The sequence below is a fragment of the Nyctibius grandis genome, chromosome 6 (assembly GCF_013368605.1).
Source record: "Nyctibius grandis isolate bNycGra1 chromosome 6, bNycGra1.pri, whole genome shotgun sequence".
NCBI lineage: Eukaryota > Metazoa > Chordata > Aves > Nyctibiiformes > Nyctibiidae > Nyctibius > Nyctibius grandis.
Genome location: NC_090663.1, coordinates 2,474,200 through 2,501,185, shown reverse-complemented (window position 1 = coordinate 2,501,185; position 26,986 = coordinate 2,474,200). Strand labels below are relative to the sequence as shown.

The 26,986-nt window shown below is 43.2% G+C and overlaps 1 protein-coding gene across 1 annotated transcript in view; it reads right to left on the bottom strand.

Annotated features, from left to right (window-relative positions):
* The window catches only part of DNAAF9 (dynein axonemal assembly factor 9), a 92,861-nt gene extending 66,407 nt beyond the window's left edge, over positions 1-26,454 (bottom strand). The window contains exons 1-6 of the mRNA XM_068403543.1: positions 26,360-26,454; positions 15,003-15,082; positions 7,151-7,270; positions 6,210-6,334; positions 1,667-1,763; positions 340-446 (exon numbers count right to left, since the gene is read on the bottom strand). Coding sequence (XP_068259644.1) covers positions 340-446; positions 1,667-1,763; positions 6,210-6,334; positions 7,151-7,270; positions 15,003-15,082; positions 26,360-26,445 — 615 coding nt within the window. The 5' untranslated portion in view covers positions 26,446-26,454. The remainder of the gene's footprint in view (positions 1-339; positions 447-1,666; positions 1,764-6,209; positions 6,335-7,150; positions 7,271-15,002; positions 15,083-26,359) is intronic.
* Positions 26,455-26,986: the final 532 nt, after the last annotated feature.

Below are 26,986 nucleotides of genomic sequence, written 5' to 3'. Positions count from 1 at the left end.
CTGTTATTGGTAGAGAAGGTTGTAGAAGAGAAGGAAAAGAGTTCTAAATTACAACAGAGGGGCTGGGGACACACAATCAATCATGGTTTATCCAGGACACGGTGCTGTGTAGCTCTTAACAGTCTCTCAGCAAGACTGTGGTGTCTCCATCCTTGCACATTCAAAACTCAGCTTCATAAGATCCTGAAAAACTTCACCCAGCTTAGAAGGTGGCCTCCTTTGAAAGCTGAGTCAGGACGAGATGATCTCAAAAGGTACTTTCTAACTAAAGTAATTCCATGATTCAATTTCTGCTTCAGAATGGAAATGGAAGAAAATGAAAAAAATCTAACTACTTACTTCATATTTCATTGTAAAGAAGCCATCGCCCCCAATTCCTTCCAGTGCAAAAGCCTGCACTATTGGCCACTTTTCAACAATGAACATATCAAATATCTGTAGATGACCTGCAAAAGAAATGTTTCACAGAAACATCCTCTCACAAATACTGGCAGTTTAACTTCCTGTGAGATCTCAGAGTTGTTCTGAGATTCTAATAAAGGATCTCAACTATCTTCTCCTTGTATAACTTAAAATCTGTAATTGAAAAATGTTTTTTGTGAAGATGGTAGCTTTTAGAAACTCCTTTCTTTACACTTCAAATTTTGTCCCTTTTTCCCAGCTATCACTCTAGTAAAAGACATTACGTCTCCTTGCAAATTTCATTCCAAGACCATTAGCAAAACTGTGCCCATTAAAATTCAAAATACTGAACAAGGAGCTTTGTTTACTCCAATTTCTTTAAATATTAGGCCTTAAGTCAAATGCTGTCAAAGTCATCCCCATGTTAATCAGAATTTTAAGTCTGGGAGAGGAAAACTATTCAGCCTGGTACTCATTGGTGAAGCTGTAAGCCATCTGAACAGGTGTGATTACCATCCTTAGCTACACACCTTGTTTAGATACTTCCTAACAAAGAACTGCCATCCTCCCCCATGCCCTGACCCATTAATGATTCTTCAGGCAGTCAGAGCATACCATCCTGACCCTAAGAGAAGCAATGAAGAATTAGGAATTAAAAAAAAAAAAAAAAAGAAACTGAATTAGCTTGGTTTCAACTCACATGGCTCAAAAATAGAAAGCAATTTTCTTTTTTTTTTCCTGTTTGTCTCTCACCTCCTGTACTATGAATCAAAAACCCCACACGCTCGTGCTGCACAGTGAAGTGCACACACTGCATTGCTTTTGTGTTATTCACTGCTGGGGATACTGCAAAGGACACTTCACCAAACAATGTAAGATTGCACTGCTCAGGCTGCAAGGCTGGCTACAGATCATAACAGGAAGCCATGCAGCCTAGTTTTTTCAGTGCTAAAAAAGGAAACTTGCATAACAAAATGTTTATTCTTTCCTTACATAAAGAGTATTTATCTGGAGCTCCCGTCTGAACAGAGACCTTCTGTAGCAGCAGACCAGACTTCTCTGAATGCAAATTATTTCCTTGCCTCACGCTGTGAGCATTCACTCTTCAGATGAAGTCTAAGGGCTTACATTTTTCAGAGGGAAAAAAAGAGGCTAAAAGGAAACTATTGACATATTAACCCTTATTTCTTACCGAAGGCAAGCAAAACCTCACTCCCTGAACTGCAAAACACTTGCACTATCGGCATAAAACAAGCTAACCTACCTTGGCAGCTGTATGGAATACCAATGCGACTGCAATCTCGAACCATGTCTACGAAGCTGGAAATTTTGAATTCCTCTGCGGCTTCTTCATCTTCATACTGAAAGAAGTCGTTTAAAATAAAATTTGATTAGGCACGCATAATTTGTTTGTCAGAGAATATGTGTTGTAGTGTTTTAATTCCACAGCAACTGTCATATAATCCACTAAAATATTACCTACAGCTTCCAGAAGCTAAAGAACCTCTTCACTCTCCATATTTTGGAAACTCCCTCATGGCAGGGATGTATTCAAGTCAATGGAAATTATTCTTTATAATTAAAAACCTTCCTCTGAAGTTTGATAAGGTTATATGAAGGCATAAATATATACTTTATTTTCAGCTTTTCAGTTAAGTCTTTCAACATTACCTACTAGATTCTGGACAATTTTTAACCAATAAAAGATATTTTGAGTATACCAACTGATGTGCCACAAAAAAAACTTGCCACTGAGGAAAAACAAAAAATATTACCAGCTTAACAACACTAAACTGGGAAGGCCAACTGACAAGATGCGCCTCAGGTCACAGAACAAGCAATGAGGCCAAATGGTGTCCGAGGGAGAGGTATATGTAGGAAAAGGAGAAGGAAAGAAGAGGAGACACCACCATGCAACACTATCTTGCTGTTTCATGCTAGTAGCAGACTGAAGTTGTCTGAAGACTTCAGCAGACTGAAGAACAAATATCATACTGAGGGCTCAGAAAAGCATAAAAACCATACTGATGAGACAAACCACACAAAAATCACTTTTATAACAACAAAAAACCTAAAAACGCCCTCTGATTTTTATCTGAAAAGGCACAGTTTAGTAGCAAGTCTAAAACCAACAGGCCTAGCACCACTGGGTACTTCAAGAGTCACTTGCTTTCTGGAGCAAGATCAGAAGGCTGTGGTGTTTTCTCTCATTATTTTTTTTTTATGTGCAGTGCTCTGAGCTTAATATCAAGGTAAATTACATAATTATGAACTTCTTGTATATAGCTCTTGTGAGCTTCAGGGTACACTCAAGAAAATTATTTTAAGAACAAGTTCTTTTAAGACAAGCCTGAATTTAAGATGCAGCCCAAGTTCCTCCATGATGTGTTCTTTCTTCAATCCCAGGAAGCCAGATCAAAGTTTCAGTTCAAAGCCAAGCCCCAAACAACTGCCAGTTTCTCAAGACTTGAAATGCCATTAGAATAAGAACTTGGGTTTTGGCAGGGTACTAAAGGCTTTCTCACTATCTGCTATTGCAGGTATAAATACAGCCCGTTCCGTAAACGGCAGAGTAATGACACCCAGAAAGCTTATACAGATACATCAAATTTCAGTACTTTATCTTACTTGGCCATTTTGAAAATGGATATTCTTCAATATGTTTTTTCTTCTGATAACTAGGATAGTCACTTAAATTCCTACCATCTAGTTGAAGGCAAGTAGGAAGGAAGAAAGGAAGAGGAAGAACTTCTTTACTATAAGGTTTACAGAGCACTGGAACAGGCTGCCCAGAGAGGTTGTGGAGTCTCCTTCTCTGGAGACTTTCAAGCCCCATCTGGATGCGTTCCTGTGTAACCCGCCCTAGATTGGTCCTGCTCTGGCAGGGGGGTTGGACTCGATCTCCAGAGGTCCCTCTCAACCCCTCACATTCTATGATTCTGTGGAGGAGAGGCTATAGGTTTTGCCAGATTCATCAAGAGCTGCACAGAGCCAGGTACGGCATTGCTTGCTTTATTCCTAAAGCTCCTGAGCTTTTTTGGTTTCACAGAATGGTTAAGGGTTGGAAGGGACCTCTGAAGATCATCCAGTCCAACCCCCTGCCAAAGCAGGGTCACCCACAGCACGTTGCACAGGGTCACATCCAGGCGGGTTTTGAATATCTCCAGAGAAGGAGACTCCCCACCCTCCCTGGGCAGCCTGTGCCAGGGCTCTGGCACCCTCAAAGTAAAGAAGTTCCTCCTCATATTCAGATGGAACTTCCCATGTTTCAGCTTGTGCCCATTGCCCCTTGTCCTGTCACTGGGCACCACTGAGAAGAGTCTGGTCCCCTCCTCTTGACACCCACCCCTAACGTATTTGTAAGTGTTGATAAGATCCCCTCTCAGTCTTCTCTTCTCCAAGCTGAACAGACACAACTCTCTCAGCCTCTCCTCATAAGAGAGATGCTCCAATTCTTTGATCATCTTTGTAGCCCTTCGCTGGACTCTCTCCAGTAATTCCTTATCTCTCTTGAACTGGGGGGCCCAGAACTGCACACAGTTACTCCAGATGTGGCCTCACCAGGGCCGTGTAGATGGGCAGGAGAACCTCCCTTGACCTGTTGGCCACACTCTTCCTAATGCACCCCAGGATACCATTGGCCTTCCTGGCCACAAGGAAGGTTTCATTTTTATAAAAGCAAACAAAAGTTATTTCTGTCACTGGGAAAAAAAAAATATATGCTTAAAAGCCACTACAGGCAATCCTCCTGTAAACAGGATGTACTTAAAGCCTGACACAGCAACGTTTTTTGGTTTCTCTTTCAGAAGTAAGCTAGGAAACTGGCAATTCTTAAACATTAGAAATGTGACTGGAAAGGCATCGCTCAGCTCATTCACCTGAAACGGCAATGAAACAAGACTTATATTTTCAAATCCAGAAATCAAACTTTTCCTTTCATTTCCACAAACAGCAAGGCATAGGGTTTACCTTTCTAGTTACGCCATTATTCAATCCAGTGCTGTGTGATTAAGGCTACTACTTACCACGATAAATCATATAAAAGCTCATAAGCAGATGCAGCTTAAAATTCAATAGCTGAGATTGCAGTTGTGCTAGCAACAGTGTGTTAAGAGCTATTCCAGTCTTGATTCCAAAATGCATGTGTTTTACCACCATCAGGTATGCTTCACGATTTGCCCTTTCAGTAGGGATTCTGGCAACACAAAAACCTTATGAAGCCAGGCTTTAGATTTTGCTACAGCATGCTTTAACCTGTAGCTCAGCTGCTTACATCTTAACAAGAAGTAATTACTTACCCCCCCTCTATGCAGCACTCATGGGACTGTGTCTAGAACACTGCATCCAGTTTTGGGACCCACGTATAAGAAAGTCATTGACAAACTAGAGCAAGTTCAGTGGAGGGCCACTACGACTATCAGTGGGTTGGAGCACTTGTCCTACAAGGAGAGACCAGGCTTGTTCAGCTTAGGGGAGGCAACGGCTGGACCTCATAGCTGCCTCTCAACACCCACAAAAATGTTTTCGAGATGGTGAAGCCAGGCTCTTCGCAGTGGTCTGCAGTGGCAGGATGCGTGACAAAGGGCGTGATTTCAAACAAGAGAGGCTCACACTGGATAAAAGGAAACACTTTTTTACTATTAGGACAGTCAGGTAATGGAGCAGACAGCCAAGAGGAGTTCTGCAGTCATCATCCTTGGATGCTTTCAACATCCAATTGCAAAAAAACCTCGAGTAACCTGACCCGATCTCATCACTAACCCTGCCTTAAGCAGGAGATTGGACAAGATGATGTCCAGAGGCTCCTTCTAACCTGAATTATTTCATAATTCTGTGATCTAAACTATCAAACAGCCACATAAAAACACAATCAATCTATCATAAGCCCCATCGCTTTCAAGCTAGAAACTCAAGGGAACAAAAGGTTTCCCTCCCTGACCTCCGCATTCATCCCTCCACCAGCTTCACCCACTGGCACCACGGGCTCCTAACCCACTCCCTTCAGATTTCAGCCTAACCCTAATTTAGAAAAAGAACTACACAGAACTGAACAGGGAGGAAAGCTTCCCATGATGGCATTTAGGAAGAAACATTTCCAGTCTCAACTGGAATAAAAAGGTTCTTAGTCTACACCTAGACAAACATTTTCATTTTGTACTCCTCTAACAGTACTTCACTATGATAACCATAGTTTTTCTAAGAACACCTTGCCCTTTAAATGCAAGATGAAACTCACATCTTGTAACCACAGTCCAACGAAAGTGAGTGACAAAACTCAGCTTTTTTCCTTACTGAGATGAATAGCTCTTGAAAGGAAGAGTTGAAAGTTAAACAGAAAATATATAATAAAATTTATTGATTTTAAATGGCTTACTAAGCCAATCTTTTCTAATATTCTAAAACTATTGGTATGCCATGCATTAAAACACTGCTTTGGTAGCAAAGGCAGCTACCTTGGAAATCTCAGTGTTGACTGTAGCATTTGATTCTGATTCTGCATTTCTCACAACCCACATGTTTTTCCTCATTAAAAGATCATTGACTCATGTCAAAGCACAAGTAATTAGTAAGAGAGGGGAGCAATTTGTCTTCATGCTCCAACAAATACAAAGTATTAAAAACATATTCTTCTTGCACACACTAGCAAAATGATTAATACCCATAGATATATATGCAGATCACACGCCTGCTGAGTAGGAAAAAGAAAAAAGACTTCTGGAAGGAATGTTACAAAGAAGTTCCACTTTGACTATCAGTTCATTAGCAAGTTTATTAGCAATTCTCATCTGCATTCATTTTACACTTACCTCATTTTCAGTTAGACAGTGAAAATGCAAGTTCCTCCAGTATGCCACATACGGCAACAGATGATTATAATTCACAGGGTTACAGTACAGATGGACACTGTCAGGTTTTATTAATATGATTATATCTGCAACAAGCAGAACAAATATCATTCCAGCATCAAGACTCCATACACAGAAGAATTATACAGGCACAAAAAAAACACAGAAACCGAACAGAAAACCCTTTTTCTACAACTCACTTCAGTAGAAGAAAATTGTTTAATTGTTTGAATACACAACCATTCCCCACTTCTTTAAAAAAGAAACAGTTGGCAGCCATACACAGTTCCAAGTACAATAGTACTTCTTACTGTTCAGAACAACTGTGGGTTTATTCTAAAGTCTTGCCCAGAACTTGCATCAGCCTGTCCTCTGGAAAGCCAAGGCTGTCAGCGATGAGTCCTTACAGAGCACTTAAAACTGTAAACGATAGTTGCTCTTGCCTGATGTTACATCAGAAGGTTGCTCCAACTAAAAACTAGCTCTACAGCCTATGGGGTAGATAGTCAAAGTTTCCTGCAAATAAAGGAATAATAATCTATGATCGTGGTGACTGGCCACCTTTCAAATAGTAGAGAAGTGAGTTAAAGTGAAAAAGAACTCAAGTATTTTAGAACTCTGGAGGTGTGACCACACTATAATTGATAACACATGTACATACACACCACGACTGAACTAGGACTTCTCCTAATGAGCTGTACTTGTTTAGAACATTTGGGGGAACTTACGGAGGGGGAAAATGTTTAAAAACAAGAGTTTTTCAGCAGTGTTTTTAAGAACAGTTTTTCAGGTGTATATCAGAATGAGAGATTTACTGACTTTTTTGAGATAGCCCCTTTTTCTGCTCCCTCTCCCTCCAGAAAGGCTGGAGAATAGGTAAAAACACTGAGTATGTTACTCACCATCGAGAACTTCTTCAGGAAACTCAGTTCTTTCAAAGTCGTTGTTGTTCTGGTTATACAAGCCAAAAAGCAGATAGTTTGCCAGTTCCCTGCAACCTTCATTGTATCGACTGTCTATTCCTGCAAAAGCAAAACCATACATGAAGTGTTATGTGTCCTAACATTGTACACCTGAAAAGTTTGGTTTGTTCCCTAATAAAAAAACCTTTAAAACAAGAGTATTAACTCAACTCCATCACGTAACCAGTGGGCACCTACGCCCGTTGAACATACTGGGAAAACAGGGTAGGGAAAAAGGAGTTTTTGCACGTTCATTGCCACATACCAACATTTCACACTTGACCTAAATCCACAGGCATTACTTAAAAGAAATTAATTAAGTCTAGTTTTCTGCAGTGCTCTGCATCAATAAAAGTTCAATTTTCTCTAGTAATTCAACCTCAAACATCTGTCTGTATGCAGTATGCATTCTAATTAATATGTTCTTGATTGAAGCTTCCTAACAAACTAATCCTGTGACCTAAATCTCCCGCTTTAGAATACGTGATTAAACATCTTATCAGTATTATAGTGCAATCCCTGAGTCACCAGAAAGCCAGTGTGGACTTCTAACAAATCACGAAAAGATGTTCTCACAAAACATATGGTATACGAACAGCTTCCAAGGAAAGCCTTTTCTGGTCCTTGGGAAAAATAAAATTAAATCAATGGAAGATCTGGAGCATGAAGAGATAGGAGATAAATACAAGAAAGGAAACAGGCTACAGATTTAGGAAGTATTTTCATCTCTCTGGAAGACAGTCACAGTCATAATTCCTAATTCTACTGTAATAAATCAAGTTTTCTCCACAAGTAGAACTATGCATGAAGTAGCATCCTTGACATCCACGCTCGACAGAGGTCACCAGTCTTGACTGCTACAAAATTTCTCATAAACACTAACGTCAAGTTTTCCTACCAAGTTATATTAGGATACAGTTGGATGGTTGCCAACAAATCAAGATCAGTACACTGATAATGTAATAACACAGCCTGGATGTCTGGGTTTCAGGGCTTGCATCGGAAACCACGCTACTCAAGAGTCACCTGAACCTACCAGAAATTGGAACAAACCCTAGATTCTCCTAATTATGTTCCTTTTTTATGTTATGCTTCAGCTTTAAAGTGCTAACCAGATGCCATGTCTGCATCCAGCTACTGAATCCCACATAGAAACACAGAATCACACAGAATCAATCAGGTTGGAAGAGCCCTCTGGGATCATCGAGTCCAACCATTGCCCTGACACCACCATGGCAACTAGACCATGGCACTAAGTGCCATGTCCAGGCTTTTCTTAAACCCCTCCAGAGATGGTGACTCCACCACCTCCCTGGGCAGCCCATTCCAATGGCTAATGACCCTTGCTGAGAAGAAATTCTTCCTAATGTCCAACCTGAACCTCCCCTGGTGAAGCTTGAGGCTGTGTCCTCTTGTCCTAGCGCTAGTTGCCTGGGAGAAGAGGCCGACTCCCACTGAGCTACAACCTCCCTTCAGGTAGTTGTAGACTGCAATAAGGTCACCTCTGAGCCTCCTCTTCTCCAGGCTAAACAACCCCAGCTCCCTCAGCCGCTCATCTTAATAAACTCCCTTGTTTGTTTAGTAACTAGCCTTTGGATAGCTCACGTATATTCCAAGGTATCAGATATCTGGTGTAAGGCTACAGAAGAGACAGATTCAATCACTTCAAATTGTGCTGAAGCTGTGAACCTCTGTAGTACTGCTCATGGCTTCATGGTTATTGGCACCAACAACACTATAGCATTGAATTCCTTGAACTGTGTTGGGAAAGGGGGAAGTTGCATCACATCTGCCCCAGCTTTCTCAGCCCTCAAAAATCTTTCCTGCCACAATCTTTGAATCCTCATTCCTCTGCTATTTAGCTTCTAGCACTGATCTCCCGTTCATATATACACGTCCTTGGAGCATGCTCTTTTTAAAAAGAGTCACAATTCTGTGAGTTAGGAGACACCCCTTGACAAAGGGAGTATCAAGAGCCTTAGCAGTCAATCTGTAACTCAGGTCACGGCATTCATAAAGAGTCAGCTAAGAATGCTCAGACCCAGTCACTCATTTCCCCTCCCTGCTGCAATGTCCCATCTTTGCTGTGCAATAATTTTCTGCATAACCAGACTGCCCTGGATCTGGGAACTCGGAGAGAGAGGGTGCAAAAGAGGGGAGAGAGGGAGAACACACAGTCTCTATTTTATTCATGTTTCCAGCCCCACGGAAGCAGCCATACCAATGTAATCTAGAATTCAATGGGACTCAGCACACTGATATTGGTGCCAAAGCCTCCATTTTGGTACTCAGTGCCATGGTCTAGTTGCCATGGTGGTGTCAGGGCAATGGTTGGACTCGATGATCCCAGAGGGCTCTTCCAACCTGGTTGATTCTGTGATTCTGTGATCTTTAGGTGGGATTTTAGTCACAATCAGGTGTGGAGGCTCTGTTCCTCCAGGAAGCAACCATCCCATTGTTCTAGGGAACACCATTTAAACACAATCAGTCTCCTTGAAATCAGCTATCCCCTTACAAAGCTAGCACACACAACGTCCTGGAGATAACGTTTTGCTGATTACTTGCCTAACTAAGGCAACTTTTGAAGGCAATCAGAATCTGGCACAAAGCAGGAGTCAGGATAGTCCTTTTCAGTGGCAGTAACTGTCAAGATCAGTTGTTCTGCAAGCAGCATTGTTTCACAAGCAAACATCACCTATCAAATGTTATTCTAACAAGGCACCCTCAACTACAGGCCAAACAGCGTGGATGAAAGCGGCCATGGCATTTGCACTCCTTCTTATCAGGCTCATTGCCAGGGTTTCCAAAGCCTAAACAGCCAAGGTGGTGTGCTCAGGCTAACAGAATAACACATAGTGAAGCAGAAAAAGGAACAGATGATGATAAAGTCTGGAAGATCAGAAGAAAAATGAGAAACTGTCCTCATAAAAAAGTTAGGTTGTCGCCATCACTTGAAGAGTTTGAGGTTTTATTAGGGTGCACCAGCTCTTCAGGTTTGAAGCAGGGAAGATCTTCAAAGCTAACCACCAAAATCTGCTTTTTCAGCTAAATGACAGAAGAAGGGGAACAGAAGACAAAAAGGAGGTGCTACCAAGGGGGGCAGCTGATAAGTTTAACTCTTAGAGGACATGGGTGAATTTATTGCTTGCAGAGCACTGACAGGCTAGAAGGGAAGAAATTAGCTTACCACAAAAGAATTAACTCTGCAGAATAATTGGTTTTGAGGGTTTTGTTTTTGTTTTGAGTATCCAGTACACACAGGAGCTTTCATATTGAGGCTTTAATATTATTCTACAGAAACATATGGAGTTAAATGAACAGATATAGTTAGAGGAAAATAAACAGGAAATGAAACAATGACCAAGATAAGATACCTCCAGAAAGCGTATCAGGAGTCCTCCACAGAACAATGGGGAAAGCTATTAATTAGGAAACCCCCACGCCTGTCTCCAGCTGAGCTGGCAGTTTAGTAACTCCCAGTTTGTTCCCAACTGATCACAAGGGTGTAGTTAGACAATGACTCAGTCAGGAGCTGTTCCTGCTCCTTCTTCTCCATCAGTCAGTGCTCATCTGACCTCTCAGTGAGCTGATTCAGTTTGCTAAATTGGCAGAAAACTAGTCTGGCCAAATACAGGGAAAAAAAAAAAAGTATCTGCTCAGTAAGATGAAGTGGGTGTGAGATATCAACCAACCACCAGCACTGATGCAAAACGCACGTGGGGAGGAAAGAGAGGAAAGGGAAAAGGAGCTGTCTAGGGGCCTGCTGAGACTCCCCTTTTGCACAGCAGAAGTATTCAGCTCAGTCATCACTCATCTCTGTGATTTCACAGTTGCTAAGTTGACATAAATATAGCCTACAGGTAAAAAAAAGTCCTGCTTTTTGTCCTGGCCATGCACTTCTGGCACGCCCTTGAGTATCAAAGCAAGGAATAGTTGTCCATAACACACTGAAGAGCCATGCGAGCTCTAGGGACACCAGGGAGGTGGCAGGAAGGGGAGGCTGGAGAGAATGGACAGATCACCTTTAGACATCTGCCCAAAACCAACACGCAGTTGTGGAACTGCCACCAGAAGTGGCACAATATTAAAATATTCCCCGTTTGCAAAGGGAATGGGATGAACAACCAGTGCAATGTACTAAATTCTAATGCACTTCAAGAAAGTGTTGAGGTGTTGGAGTGAGTCCAGAGGAGGGTGACCAAGCTGGGGAAGGGTCTGGAGGGTCTGACCTACGAGGAACGGCTGAGGGAGCTGGGGTTGTTTAGCCTGGAGAAGAGGAGGCTCAGAGGTGACCTTAGTGCAGTCTACAACTGCCTGAAGGGAGGTTGTAGTGCAGTGGGAGTCGGCCTCTTCTCCCAGGCAACTAGCGATAGGACAAGAGGACACAGCCTCAAGCTTCACCAGGGGAGGTTCAGGTTGGACATTAGGAAGCATTTCTTCTCAGAAAGGGTCATTAGACATTGGAAGGGGCTGGCCAGGGAGGTGGTGGAGTCACCATCTCTGGATGTGTTTAAGAAAAGCCTGGACATGGCACTTAGTGCCATGGTCTAGTTGACATGGTGGTGTCAGGGCAATGGTTGGACTCGATGATCCCTGAGGTCTCTTCCAACCTGGTTGATTCTGTGTAAATGCTGGTGAGGTTTCTCCCACATCCTAAGAGCAGGAGCTCTGTGTTGGATGGATATAATGGAGGGAAAAAAAAAAAAAGATAACTAAAAAAGTAGTAATACATTAACAGAACCAAGATAAAATAAACTTAAAGACTTACTGGTACAGCCTCTGAAGTATTCCTGTCTGTTCAGGGAGGATAAGAAGTAAATATCAAGATCTTGTAAAATTTACCTTAGCTATGCTGAACTGTGAAGCAGCCTGATCTACAATCAGAGCAGTTACAACTACAGTCAGATTTATAGACATACCCTACTGAAGCTAAACACATATCCTCAGAAATCAGATTAACTTAACCATGAGCTGAAAATCTCCACTGAAGGGTAAGATGCAAGAAACACCACTGTTAAAAAAAAAATAGTTTAGACTATAATTTAAGTAGTTTGATATACCATTCAACTACTTTAAAATCAGATGACAAGTTATCCATGGGACAGAAATGTGCCCTTGGGGCCAAGAAGGCCAATGGTATCCTGGGGTGCATTAAGAAGACTGTGTCCAGCAGATCGACGGAGGTCCTCCTCCCCCTCTACTCTACCCTGGTGAGACCTCCCCTGGAGTATTGCGTTCAGTTATGGGCTCCCCAGTTCAAGAGGGACAGAGATCTACTGGAGAGAGTCCAACAGAGGGCTATGAGGATGATGAAGGGAGGAAAGGTTGAGAGACCTGGGGCTTTTTAGTCTGGAGAAGAGAAGACTGAGAGGGGATCTGATTAATGGGTATAAATAGATGAGGGCTGGGTGTCAAGAGGAAAGGGGCAACCTCTTTTCACTTGTGCCCTGCGATAGGACAAGGGGCAATGGATGCAAGCTGGAGCACAGGAAGTTCAACCTCAACATGAGGAAGAACTTCTTTGCTGTAAGGGTTACAGAGCCCTGGAACAGGCTCCCCAGAGAGGTTGTGGAGTCTCCTTCTCTGGAGACTTTCAAACCCCGTCTGGATGCGTTCCTGTGTGACCTGCCCTAGATCGGTCCTGCTCTGGCAGGGGGGTTGGACTCGATCTCCAGAGGTCCCTTCCAACCCCTCACATTCTATGATTCTTTTTAAAGAAAATCAGCTGTAACATTTAAATAATTGTACCAATAACTGGTCAGTTCTCATCTCTCTTTGGAATCTCACAATGCTGTTTTTAATTTCAGTATAAACATGAATGTACTCTAAGCAAAGCTATGAAAGTTTCTATTGTTTTTATCTCACAGCCCAGAATGTAAAAGTAAAGTTGAGGCGAGAGAAATGCATTAACTCTAGGTCATTACAGACAGCCAAGTGAAATACAACATGGAGTGACTGTAAAAAAAAACCAAACCAAACCATACTTATAAAAGTATCTGCTTTCCATACAAGTCAACAGGACTCAAAATGTAAGACTACATATTTTTTGTCACCTGACCTGGCTTGTATTTGAAGACAGATTTAATGCATTTATAACAGAGTGACATGCCTGCTTAATCAGAAGTTATGTGAGAAATTTGGCAGGTTATGTTAGACAGGTCAGAGTAGACAACAACAGTCCCATTGCGGGTGCTGAAAGAGATTAGTGCAAAGCCCAAGTCTAATAACAAAACACAATTCCTATATTTCCACAAGAGAAATGCTTATATATGAAGAAGTATGGTCTTATGCATGGACTTAAATACTCCACATTACACTGAGGATTACACAAAGCCTGCAATGCTTTCCCCAAAGCCGTACAATGTTTTGAGTGACTGTTCTTTATTTGGGACTTCTTGCAGCTTCAGAGTTAACTCTAGTCAAGAAATACTACAGTGTCAATGGCGAGAGGGCACAACTTGACATATTTTATGAAATTAAACTAGCACCAAAGGCAAAAACCAAGTGCTTTATCCTGTATGATTAAGTTTCATTGGAAGGTTGACACAGTGACCTTATAGCTGTAAAGTTACTACTCAGCCAAAGACATCTTAAACTCTTACCCTAGAGAACGTGGGATAGAAGAGTCATGTTATACAGTTAGCATCGACCAAAAGATAACTAGGTTACACTTATTTACAACTTTTTTGTGGTTCAGTAAATGAGCTGCTTCAAGTTTTCTTGCTACATCATTAAAAAAAACAAAAAACAACCTAAAAACCAGGCTGTTGTATCCTTTCTTAATATAAGCCCATTACTACACTTACCTTCTTCAGGGCTACATTAAATTTCTCTAACTGTAACACATTAAACAATCACTCCTTGGTCCTTTTCTCTAAGGTATTTCATTCATCTTTCCTGAATTTTTCATTTAATATCTTGATATTGATTATATAATAAGAAACAAGAGATGATGTTACATACAGAAATTATGTTAAAGCAGTACTAAAAACATGTTACTTTCCTACAGCACACTTGTATATGCAGCTTTATTTCATATCACCCTTTTCCCAACTCCAGAAGAAATAAAGCACTGAAACCACATGCTGTTTATGTGCCACCATTTAACTCATAACTGCTTCCCGGGTTTCTCATGCGAGTCTAAATGCATTTTGAATTACTTCTCCTGAGGCAAGACCTCCCTCTCCCTAAATTCCCTACACTTTATTAATTCTGCCAGTTTTCTGATTATTCCCCCCACTTCCCGCATCTCATATAAGCCAAGCCTGTTCTCAACCACCACCCTCCATAGCTCCGCATATCATGATCCCAAACCTTGGTGCTCCTCTGCTCTTCTCCACCCCCTTAACCTCAGGACCTTCTAATCCCTTCCCCTTCCCCCCCTCCATGGGGTAACCAGCTGCAACGCTGGTGCCTTCAGCCTTGAGCTTTTATGCCAAGCACCAGCTAGAAAGCACACACTGCCTAGACAGCTGAATGTTTACTCCAAATAGATATGGATTAAATTCTCCCCATCTTTCCTTCAATTTGGACATTAACAAAGATTGTCTCTTCCCTCCAGCCACTTAATTTTTATAAGGCTTGCAAGAATGTTTATATTACTACTATTGTAGCAAGTTTGCCTGAAATTAGTAAACAGGGTTAAGAATTATTTAGGGAGAAAAAAGTGTGACAATCAGATAGCTGTCCATTCCCTCAGACACAGGGCTGGGGCTCGGGGCAGGAAGGAGATGATCTTCATCTTTATCAGTACAGTGAGAACAAAAGCCAAGGGGAGGGTAGTAAAACTAACCTAAAATGCAAAGGATTCCATCAGGTTGAGATTTGCTGCTCTGTGTCAGGATACTCTGGATGTTTCGAAGGCGGCTGCAGCTGCAAAAGAAAGAGAATTCATCCTTAAGGTCAGTGTTTTGAAGTGCTCAAATTTGGTAAGCTAAAGAGTTGGCCTAGTTTTTTTTCTTTATTATATAAACTAAGCGGAGACAGTTCAATTTGGGTAACTTTTGTTTGAAATACATTTAGATGTCATATAAAACCCCAGATTATTTATTTTTGTCCACTAGAAGATGAAGTACATAGCCCCAAGAGAAGACTAGAACCCGTAATTATCCCTTCTAACCAAGTGCCCTGTTAATCTCTAACCTCTAGCAAAAATTCCTGTTCAAGTTTCCTCTCACCAAGCCAGCAACATTCCTTTCTCTACCAGAGAAGTAGAGAGCAAAGCAACGTGGGGCAGGTGATGTCCAAGCAGAAAGCTGACAAGGGAAGGGACTGCAGTAGTTCCTACATCCCAAGCGGAGTTTGTAAAGGATGAGTTTCAGCACCTCCAGCACCATCAGACCGCTTCCACCCCGTGTAACTATATAATACAGACACATCCCAGGACTCTTACAAGATCAAAGTATGATGAAGGGGGGAAGGCACAGAGAACTGTCTCCACTCGCAAACCTGCAGAGTCCCATCCATGCCCCCAATCCAGCAAATTTAGTGAGCCCTGCGACAGACAGCTCCTGACCACGAGATCTGCTGTTACAACTTAAGCTTCAGGTACACCAGTTTTTCCTCTCATCCTACATTACTCTCTAGAACTTCACCTAGTCCCTAAAGGAAAAATGTACAGCCAATACTCTCATTTAGCATAATAAAATCTCCAGAGGAGCGTCACTTTTTAAGAAAGATGATTTTTCTGCAAGACAAATTAACAAACTGAACTTACACTAGCGGGTTTCCAGTCAGAAAGTAAAGCACAGCTCAAAAAACCTCTAAATGAATAATACTTAATGCAAATGATAAAAGCAGGAACTTTTTCTCCCTCCATACCCAAAGAAATATCTAGATCATTTTCATAAGGTGCACATTACCTTTCTCATGACTTCTGTATTAAAACCATGAATTTTTTTCTAAAATGAACCGTTAGGGAAAATTATAAACCTAAAGTATGACCTTTGATAATCTACATTAAAAAGAAATGTAATCTACAGTAAAAAGAAACAATACCAAGTCTTGCCAAGATTTTCATAATCAAAACGAATAGTTTATTATATAAAGTTTAATTTAGTCATCCAATATGCATCTTTAAGTCAGACAAAAAAAATCAGCTACAACAGCCAGATAGAGAGCAACATAATTGGTGCTTCTAGGCAACATTTTGAGCTTGTTTTCATACAGATAGAAGGCAAGAAATTTCGCTGCTGATATTACTGAATGTGTTTTGTTGTTCATAGCCTTGTTTATATAACTATGAGCTGTTCAGCTCTAGGAAACAAACGTCTCTTATAGCAACACTGCAACAGAGCTAAATTCATGATCTGCTCAAACAAACAAGAATTCCTAGTTTCATAGTTACTTAAGCCAAGTAAAAAGCAAATTGATCTTTTCAATAATACTACAATTATCATGCTCTACTTTCTCTGAAAGACAGAATGAACATGAAAGGTTTACAGTATAGCTAATCTAAGTGCAAGTCGAACACCCGCAGCAAAGGACAGACAACATTTGAAGATACTTTCATAGGAAGTACAAAATCAGTGCAAACCACTCCAGGTTTATTTTCTCCCAATTTTAGGTTGCTTATTTGAGTTCTGAATCCCTCAATTATTCTATTTGCCTGAAACTTCCCTATTTATATTATACATTGTACTGTATCACAGTCCACTGCATGTGTGAATAGACATATTGATCCAGTCTTAGATACAGAAACAGAAATTAAAGCCACTGATGACAGCAAAAAGACACCTAATCAAGTACTATCAGATGTTGTTGCCCATGCAGGGGATGCTGTGAAGTCCATGAAAGAAACACTGAACCTTACGCTGCATACTTTAGCAACTTCTAATTATTAGTTCTTTAAAACTTGACCTAAAACAGAATCTCACAGCTATCCAAAATTAAGGTTTTGTATCTTACTCTGGAAGATTTTCGTCCCCTCATTAAGCAGGACCCCAGACTAGGTAGGTGAGAGATCACAGAATCACAGAATCAACCAGGTTGGAAGAGCCCTCTGGGACCATCGAATCCAACCATTGCCCTGACACCACCATGGCAACTAGACCATGGCACTAAGTGCCATGTCCAGGCTTTTCTTAAACACATCCAGAGATGGTGACTCCACCAAACTCCAAAAGATGATCCACTATGGCAAGCAGTGCTCATATTCCTACACTTCCCATGTCACCAGATCAAGAGTAGAAAAAATTACGAAACTCTTCACTGTGGGTACAAACAAACTTGACTTATTTCATTTGTTAGCACGCAAACAAGCCTACATTCCTTTAAGGACCAGCTGCAGGCAAGCAGAATTGCTAGAGCCTCTGTAATACGCTAGAAAATGGAAGCAACTTTATGTACAAAGACTGCAAGAAAACAAAAATGCTTTAAGAAAAGACTGGACATGGCACTTTGGGCCATGGTCTAGCTGACATGGTGGTGTCAGGGCAACGGTTGGACTCGATGACCCCAGAGGGCTCTTCCAACCTGATTGATTGATTCTGTGATTCTGATTCTGCTTCTCAACCTATCTGCAAAGGAGTGTAAGAGAAGCCGTGCTGCCCAAGACTATGTGAAGGACAGACTGGAAGGACTTTGAGAAAGCCCAAGGACTTCTGCAGTGACACAACAGGCAGCTTCCAAACTGACTTTTATTAAAACATTTACCATATCAGAGGATGCATCTTCCTGCTTCTGCTCAGAGTGAGAAAACAAACTGTCATCAAAAAAAAAAAATATTAGGAATTTAGGAATGCTTCCAAACTGAAGGCACAAGAGGTAAATTGTTCAATAAACTCCTCTCAGAAACAAGATGCAAAAATCCCTCTACTAGAAGTGTTCAACTTCTACTCTCAAGGCAAATTGAAGTAATTCTCCAGCCAAAGACAGGTTTATCCGGATTGTAAAACATTTTTAAAACCTCGTATGCATTATAAACACAGCATGAATACTTACTTTGATGGTGCTATCAATTTTTTTCCCCTACACTGATCACTTTTAAAAAGAAAAGAATGGTTAGAACTAAATTTGACAAAGAACAAGTACAAACTCCTTGTAAGCAACTCGTGAGGGAAGATATTCCCATTTATTAAAAGATTTTACTATATGATACAGGGTAAGTTATTCCTAAGATCTTTAAATTTTAACTTCACACTAGGAACTTCAACAAAAGGGAGACCTGATCAAGTACATTTATCATCTGAAAAGAAACAGTGTAATGAGCCTTTGCAACAGGACCAGAGCAAAGCAAAATACACAATGTTTTTGTCTCCTTGAAATCCATGAAAGTATTTTTTTATCTGTTCAAGTAAATTGTGGTGGGGTGGAAAAGGGGAAGAGGAACTGGAGGAGGAAAGTACTTGCATGTGTGTTTTGCGTTGGGTATTCCTTTCCCCCTCAAGTTTGATTTAAGGTTAGGAATTTTATTCTCCTAGAATTACTTTCTGTATTTTTCACACGTATTATAACTTTGGTGCCCCCCTTAAAAGAGAGAAAATTCTCAGATCAAGCTGCTGAGAAATTTCTGCCAAGCGTAGTTGAACGTCAGCGCTACGCTTCCTTCAGGAGACAGCCCTGACATAAAAGGAAAAAGCACAGGGCAAACGATATGTTCATTATTTCCTAATGAGATGTATGACCATAAAGATGTTTTATTTCAATCTTGATAGCAAACAGCCTTCAGCAGACTATTTTTCCTTGCCTCGTTTAAAGTGGTTTCTATGAAAGAAATCTCTGGAAAAGCTTCTTCACAGAAATATTTTCAACATCATTTCAAGTGTGTATAAATCATTACATTCAAAGGCTGACATTAAAAACAGAAGCCTTCTGTGTCTGAAGAAAGACGTTATTCAGAAAGACTGAAGAGAATAATTAGAATTCTTACTACATGCTTTTAAACAATACAGGCTAAACTGTGTATAAAGTCAGAGGGGAAAAAAAAACGGCATTTTCTTGCGTTTCACATTAAACAGTCATCTGACAAAAACAAAGAAACCGTCCTGGGAACAAAATTCCATGACTTTTCCCGTCTCCAAGCAAGCGCCCTCGCAAGGGTACTGACTTTTTACTCCTTTTCATTTTACCACAGTCACACAATTCCAAACAGAAGCAACGAAGAATGAGCTCCGCACAATGGCATAACCCTCCAGACTTCAGGACACTCTCCTGGAAGATGGGGCTCTGGATCCACCCACGTACACAACCACAACGCAATTTTACAGTAGCTTGATCCTGAAAAATCAGCATTGTGTTAAAAATCACAATTACATGAAGCCCTTCTAAGGAAGCCCCAAATCGCTGGACACGGAGACTTCAATGAGACAAGACATGAGCTGCAAGCTACTCAAACTAGGTCTATTGCAACCATGCCCAACGAGACAACTACAGACAACCAGGCTGGTTTAGAAGCAGATAAGTAGGTGAAGTGAGAATTTTTCCACTGTGCACATTTGAACAGAAGATGTTTTCTGTATCGCCTTAAGCCAGTGTAAGAGCCCACGGTGCTGCAAGGGACAGGCTCGCCCTTCTCGCTGCCTTTGTATCTGCACTAACCATCTTGAAGCCACGTGTCAAGTCAGATCAGCTTATGGATCCAAACAAACCCTAGCCTGGGAATTAAAAAAAATAACGCTTTGAAACATCAGCCAGCTGATCTGACTGCTGATGGAAGCGGGTCAGAAGGCAAAGCCACGCTTTGGGGTGGCAGCTGGCTTGGGCCAATTAAGAAACTAGACGTTGAGGTACTTGATATTCTGCTAATCTTGGACTAGATTAAAAAAAAAAAAGGGGGAAGATAATTGACAATCATTAACTTCTAAGAATTAGTGCTCATCTGTTCACATGTCTTCACACTAATTATGCAAAGTACTTTGCTGTACAACAGCCTAGCCTGTCACAACGTGGTAACAGACACGGCGCTGCAAGCCACGTGTGTTGGCAAATAAGGAGAATATTAACAACGGTGCCTTTCTCAATAAGAACACACACATTTTTTAAATAATGCCACACAGTATTTTAATTTTCATTTTATTTGCACTTCCACAACGTGTTACCTTCTCCTGCATCCCTTCTTGCTAGCTGAATTTATTCTGGGCGCAAGCTTCTTGTTGTCACCCAGCAGCACTGATGCAGCGACGCTGCCAGCATCGATCCCCGATGGATCCCACCGTCTGGCTTCCACACGTCTGGGACAGCAGCTGCGGTTAACGTGCAATTCAGCTGACAAAGGATGCGATTTCACCGTGTGCAGTATGCTTTGCTCCATATTGGCAGATGTTTGCTCCTCCCCCACAAAGGCCAGGCAGTCTTAAAAAGCCACACGTGGTAAAGCTTTGATAGATAGCAGCGAACAAGGGGAAAAAAAGTCTAGACACCCCTGGCAAGCTTGTGCAAATCCTCCCATTAACAAGGTTCATCTTCAGGGAACGGCTTGAATAGATTCATGACGTCTACCTCAGACAGACACTGGTTTTAACATTAAGTACTTGATTTTTTTTTAATTAAATAAATAAATTTAATGGAACGATAGTTTATTTTTTTCCAAGTCTCACTACTTGTTAACTTGCTGCTACTGCCATCTGTTTCCACTCTACCCCCTACAAAATCAAGTTTATTTTTCCTGGGCCTTTTGTTGACCTCACAATTTCTACCAGAAACGTTATTATTGTCTGCTTATACTAGAGTACGGATTTCCCTGGATTTCCCACAGTCTGACATTATCACCATCTTATTTGTGAAAAGACACCAGAATTCAGACTTGAATTAAAGACTCTCAGAACTTCATGAATTTCAAAAGCAGTTTATTTGAAATTTACTATCTAGCTTGAACAATAACATGCTTTCTCAGTTTTATTTTTTTTCTCAGCTCACCAAAATAACTGGTTTACTGCTTGGCACTCACAGAAGACAATGGCATTCACCCACTTTAAAATACATGACAATTTTCCAGCTCTTCTCAAAATTTCTCTGCAATGAATAAAGGGAACATGATTGTAAATAGGAGATCTAGCAACTTTAAAAACACGTGGCATGTTTAGCAACCGTAAGTAGCTAATATTAAAGCTGGACGTAAAAGAAAGAAATTTCAACTCCATGTGCATTTTACAGGACCAAATTCCTTCCGTCTTGACTTTAAATGGACAGAAATAGTCAATTCTGTAATTCAGAGACCTCAAAGCACATAGGAACCAGCATGAATCTCTCCTTACTAAACATCTGGGACTACCTGATGCCGTTTGCAAACCACAAGCTTGTTCAGGATCTTCAGCACTTCAGCACATCTGAACAGTAGCACTATTTATTAAGAAAGCACATCAATATCCACACTGGTATTTTCTACGACCACGCTGGACAGTGCAGCCCTTCAGCATACTTGTTTACTGTGAGTAACTCACAGATCGGGCCTCAACATCAGCTCACGGGCTGGAAATGAAGTTCTTCCATGGGTGCAATCAGATGATAGGCTGCTCATCGCCTAAATGCACGCAATCCCAAGCACAAATACAGGCTGGGTGGAGAATGGATTGAGAGCAGCCCTGAGGAGAAGGACTTGGGGGTGATGGGTGACGAGAAGCTCACCATGAGCCGGCAACGTGCGCTGGCAGCCCAGAAAGCCACCCGTGTCCTGGGCTGCATCCCCAGCAGCGTGGCCAGCAGGGCGAGGGAGGGGATTCTGCCCCTCTGCTCCGCTCTCAGGAGACCCCCCCTGCAGTGCTGCGTCCAGCTCTGGGGGCACCAACATCAGAAGGACACGGAGCTGTTGGAGCGAGTCCAGAGGAGGCCACGAAGATGCTCAGAGGGCTGGAGCACCTCTGCTCTGGAGACAGGCTGAGAGAGCTGGGGCTGTTCAGCCTGGAGAAGAGAAGGCTCCGGGGAGACCTTCTAGCACCGTCCAATACCTGAAGGGGCTACAGGAAAGCGCGAGAGGGGCTTTTTACAAGGGCGTGGAGTGATGGGATGAGGGGGAATGGTTTTAAACTGAAAGAGGGGAGATTGAGATGAGATATGAGGAAGAAATTCTTTCCTGCGAGGGTGGTGAGACCCTGGCCCAGGTTGCCCAGAGAAGCTGTGGCTGCCCCCTCCCTGGCAGTGTTCAAGGCCAGGCTGGATGGGGCTTGGAGCAACCTGGTCTGGTGGAAGGTGTCCCTGCCTGTGGCAAGGGGGTTGGAACTGGATGGTCTTTCAGGTCCCTTCCAACCCAAACCGTTCTGCGATTCTACGCCAGTCAGACCTGCAGCCTTAACGCATTTTCTGTTCAACAGACTGATTTACAAACACCAGCTCCGTATTTTCACTTTCTTAAATTGCAGCATGTTATCAAGGATGCCAACTATTCTCCCCCCAAAAAACACCATCACCTGATAAAGTGACAATATTTGAAGAAGTAGGAAAGACCAGCAGCTCAAGTGTAATTATTCTGCCATCAGTCAATCTCTGATCAGAAAGCCAAGGCAAGCACCTAGTGCTTCAGCAGAAAACAGAAGTTAAGCTACAGTGCCTTAAGACCAAATTTACTTTCAGAGCCCATTGCTGGACCACAACCACTGCAGCCACAAAGCACGAAGCCAGATGCTTTTCCATCAGTTGAAGCTGAACGATTGCAAAGGGGTAACTTCAGCCGAAGCTCCACAGGCAGCCGAGCTAACGCAACATCTCTGCTCCTCTCCTTGGCAACTTTGCCTTTCCAAGCACTTATTCTACCTTTCTATTCATATCAACCATATGGTCCCACATCCCTCTTAGCTTTGGCCACAGCCTAGCACTCAACAGACCCTTATTTCCCTAACACGTTGGAAACCCATCCATATTATCACAGAATCACAGAATCAATCAGGTTGGAAGAGCCCTCTGGGATCATTGAGCCCAACCATTGCCCTGACACCACCATGGCAACTAGACCAGGGCACTAAGTGCCATGTCCAGTCTTTTCTTAAACCCCTCCAGAGATGGTGACTCCACCACCTCCCTGGGCAGCCCCTTCCAATGGCTAATGCCCCTTGCTGAGAAGAAATGCTTCCTAATGTCCAACCTGAACCTCCCCTGGCAAAGCTTGAGGCTGTGTCCTCTTGTCCTATCGCTAGTTGCCCGGGAGATTCAAGGAATGAGGTTTGTTGCTCTTTTTTTTCTCCCTCCTGTACTTCAGCAAGTTAAATTAGCTCTCTCTTTGCATAGCTAAAATACAGTGCATCCCTTAAAAAAAAATCTGGTGAAACAGCGCTATTACAAAATCCCGAACCTCAGCATAATTTCATAAGGAACACATGTATACAAACTGTTAAATCTTTCAACACAGATATGTCCCCTGCTAAAACTGGTTGGGAAACCACAACAACTCTTCCGTCCCTGCACTACCACGCTCCCAAACACCCCACTGCCTGCTCCTCTGAAGCTGTAGGAAAAAAGCCACGTACTTAACCGCTATGTGATTAAAACCAGAATGGTTTAGAGGATAGTATGGGCATATAGGCAGAGACAACATAAAGATGAACCCAAGTGCTCATTTTGCATTTCCCCACATAGACCCACAGTGAGAACTAATCTGTATTATGTAGTTAATAATGAGGATTTGCCTACTCTATTTTACACAAAGGTAATGCAAAATTGGGTGGGTCCAAAGCCCTACCAAATAGAACAAACTTAAATATCACCATCTAAAAATCAATGTAACCAAAGTATTTAATAGAAATTTTGTTCAGAAATGCATGTATTCTTCAGGAAAACACTCGTTTGCCACTAAACACAGCCACATGGAACATGACATCATCTTCTAAAAAGGCATATCCTTTTTTGGGTACTACTCATCTCTCAGTTAAGGGATTTTTTCTTTTTATTTACAAAACCATTCTTTACTTGCTTTTGTTGTTACAACGCCGAGGGTCACCGTGGTAAACGCCAACTCCCAACACACCATACAGCAGCCCAAAACTCTGAAGCATGTGGAAGAACTCCAAGAATTATCTCTGGCCGTTTCTCTATTCTTTATATAGTCTTAAGAATTTTTCCATTCCTGTTTGGGACTTGGGGGTGGGGAGAGGAGTGTAACGGATTGTTTTAAGTTATTTTTATTAACTGCCTGGTATCTGCTGACTGCTTGGGAAATTTATTGCAAACACTGGCCTCCCTGCTTCCATCTGGCTTGAGGAAAAAAAAAAAGCTGCACAAATGTTGAGGAGGAAAAAAACCTAATGGATGACATGCCTCCTACAAACATGCCAAATTACAGATGCTGTCTGGATCTCCCAGTGGAGCTCAAAAGCTTGCAGATGTTCACAGAGAGTCTGAATGTTCTCATGACAACTCTAAACCAGGATCTCAGATTACAAAAATCACTCATAGAGAGGCTTGAGTGGGAACCATTTTCTCTTTCAGCTTGGGTTTTTTTTACCATCTTGGTATTTCGTTACTGATCATGAATCTTTAGATACTTTCCAGCTATAAACAAATACTAAGCTTTTCTAAACAAATAAGATTAATGTACTCAGTTAAAAAAAAAAATTGAAAAGGTCACTTTTCCTTCCCTCTTATGATCAACTCAATTTCTAACTGCAGGCAGAGAGGGAACATAACCATCACGGAACAACCATGTTCATGTATTTCAAGCAAACAGAACAACCTCCATTTCTCTCTCACAATGCAGAATTTCTCATTTCACAGGCATATTGTCTGAAAAGTAAAAATCCTTTTCTTCCCTCCTTGACCAAAATATCAAAACCTTTTTTTTAAAAAAAAGATGTAAAAGCTATGGCAAAGGTATAACCACTTTAACACCCAGGCAGCTTGGCCAACCCTTTGTTTGCAATTTACGTGTAATTCTGCAATTTACACGCAACGTACCAGTTACTCTATTATTATCTGACTTCAGGCTGGTGAGTACCTCCAGGTATTGTGCTATAACTATTGAAAGCATCAAGCACTTCAGTTCCTGGGTTGTTCTTCATGATATTCAGACAATACACTGTAGCTTAATACACACACATGGGTGCACCTTAAGCCTTTAAAAGGAAATAGAGCTGTAGCAACCTAAGGATACCTGAGCTGACACCTGAGCTCCCACAGAGCCAACGCTATCATCTAACAAATCCCCATGTCCCACCTCTGGTCAAGCTCTATCCTCCATATTTCCGAAGCTCAGAGAACTTTATTGCCTTCACACCCTCAAGCAGCTCTCCACAAGTCACCCAGCAAGTGCCCACACAAATACACAATCCCCTTTCTCTCCATAATCCCTCAACCCCTCCCAAATCTCTGCTATCCCTCCCCTAATTCATTTTTCCTACCTTTCCCAAGCCCTTTTTCCCTACTTCCAAGGTAGCCCCACACCCAGCCCCTCCCAAACCAGACCCAGCTTAGCTCCCCACTGTAACACTACCCCAAGCCCACTCTCTCCAGACCAGCCCCTCTCCACAGTGCCCAAACCTCTCTGTTTGTCCCCCAGTCTGGCACAGCCTCCCACACACCCTCCTCCAGCGGGATTCAGGATTCGCCAATCCCTACACCCACAAAGCCAAGCCAGGCCCTGCCTGCCATCCCCTCAAGGCCATCAACGCTTGTCTCCCAGTAGCCAACTGCAAAATCAGCCACCCCCGACGATGCCCCATCCCTTCTCCCCGCAGCCCCAGCCCCTCAAATGCTGCTCCTAATGCTCCAGCCCCCCATAACCACCCCAACCTCCTTAATGACCCCAAATCCCCCTGCAATACCCGCTGAAACTCCTTAATGACCCCTGCACGCCACAAAACCTCTCCTTAATGTCCCCGACCCCTCTATTCTAGCCTACCTCAGCACCTCCAAAGCCCTTAAGCCCCCCATCCTTCCCACCAGCCCACCCCGACGCCCTTAACGCCCCATTTTCTTCCCCATCCCACAGCTCTCTGAACACCGTTTCCCCCCCGACCCCCTTAACTCTCCCAACCCCGCCCCATCACCCCCCCCCCAAAACCTCTGCATCACCCCCCTCGGTGCCCCCAGCTCCTTTAACACCCCAGCCCTGCTCCATGCACCCTCCTTCATACCCCCGGCCCCTCAGTGCCCCCCAACACCCGGCCCGGCCCCACCCCACCAGCCCCCTCAGTGCAGCGCAAAGCCCGGCCCGGCCCCTCCCTGTCAGCTCCTCAGCTCTGCTCCCCCCTCACCCTCACCGCCCTTCCCGGCAGCTCCCCCCGGTACCTGACGAAGGCCTGGGCGGCCCGGGGGCGGCGCGGCGAGGGGCGCGGGGTCCGCGGGAGCAGCGCGGAGCGGCCGCACAGCGCCATGACGACAGCGATGCGGGCAGCGGGGAGGCACCGGCAGCACTGCGGCCGCCGCGCCCCGCCCCGCCCCGCCCCGCGCCGCACGCACCACCGCGCTCCCCGCCGCAGGGGGGATCCGCGGCAGGGCCGCGCCGCCGCCCGCGCTCTCCGCCTTCCCGGCCGTGCAGCGTTGAGCCCGACATTTTTCTAGTGTCACACATAGCGAAGCTGGAAAGTCTTCTCCATCTGACAACAGCTGGGGGCAAAAACAGCGGGGGGATACAGCTGCTTCCTCCCCCTCCGGAATTCATGGGCTCGTCCAACTCATACCCCCCTCGCACACACCCCCGGCGCAGCGCTCGTTCTACATCCCCCCCCCCGCCGCTCGTGGGTGCGTCCAACTCCCACCACAGACACACGCACCCCCCTCGCCATGGCGTGGGCTCGTCCGACCCCCGGAGTCCCCCGGGGGCGATGGGTCCCCGACCCCCCCGGAGCCCCCGCGGGCGGTGTGACCCCGACCCCCCCTCGGAGCCCCGCGGGGCGCTGTGCCCCAGACCCCCCT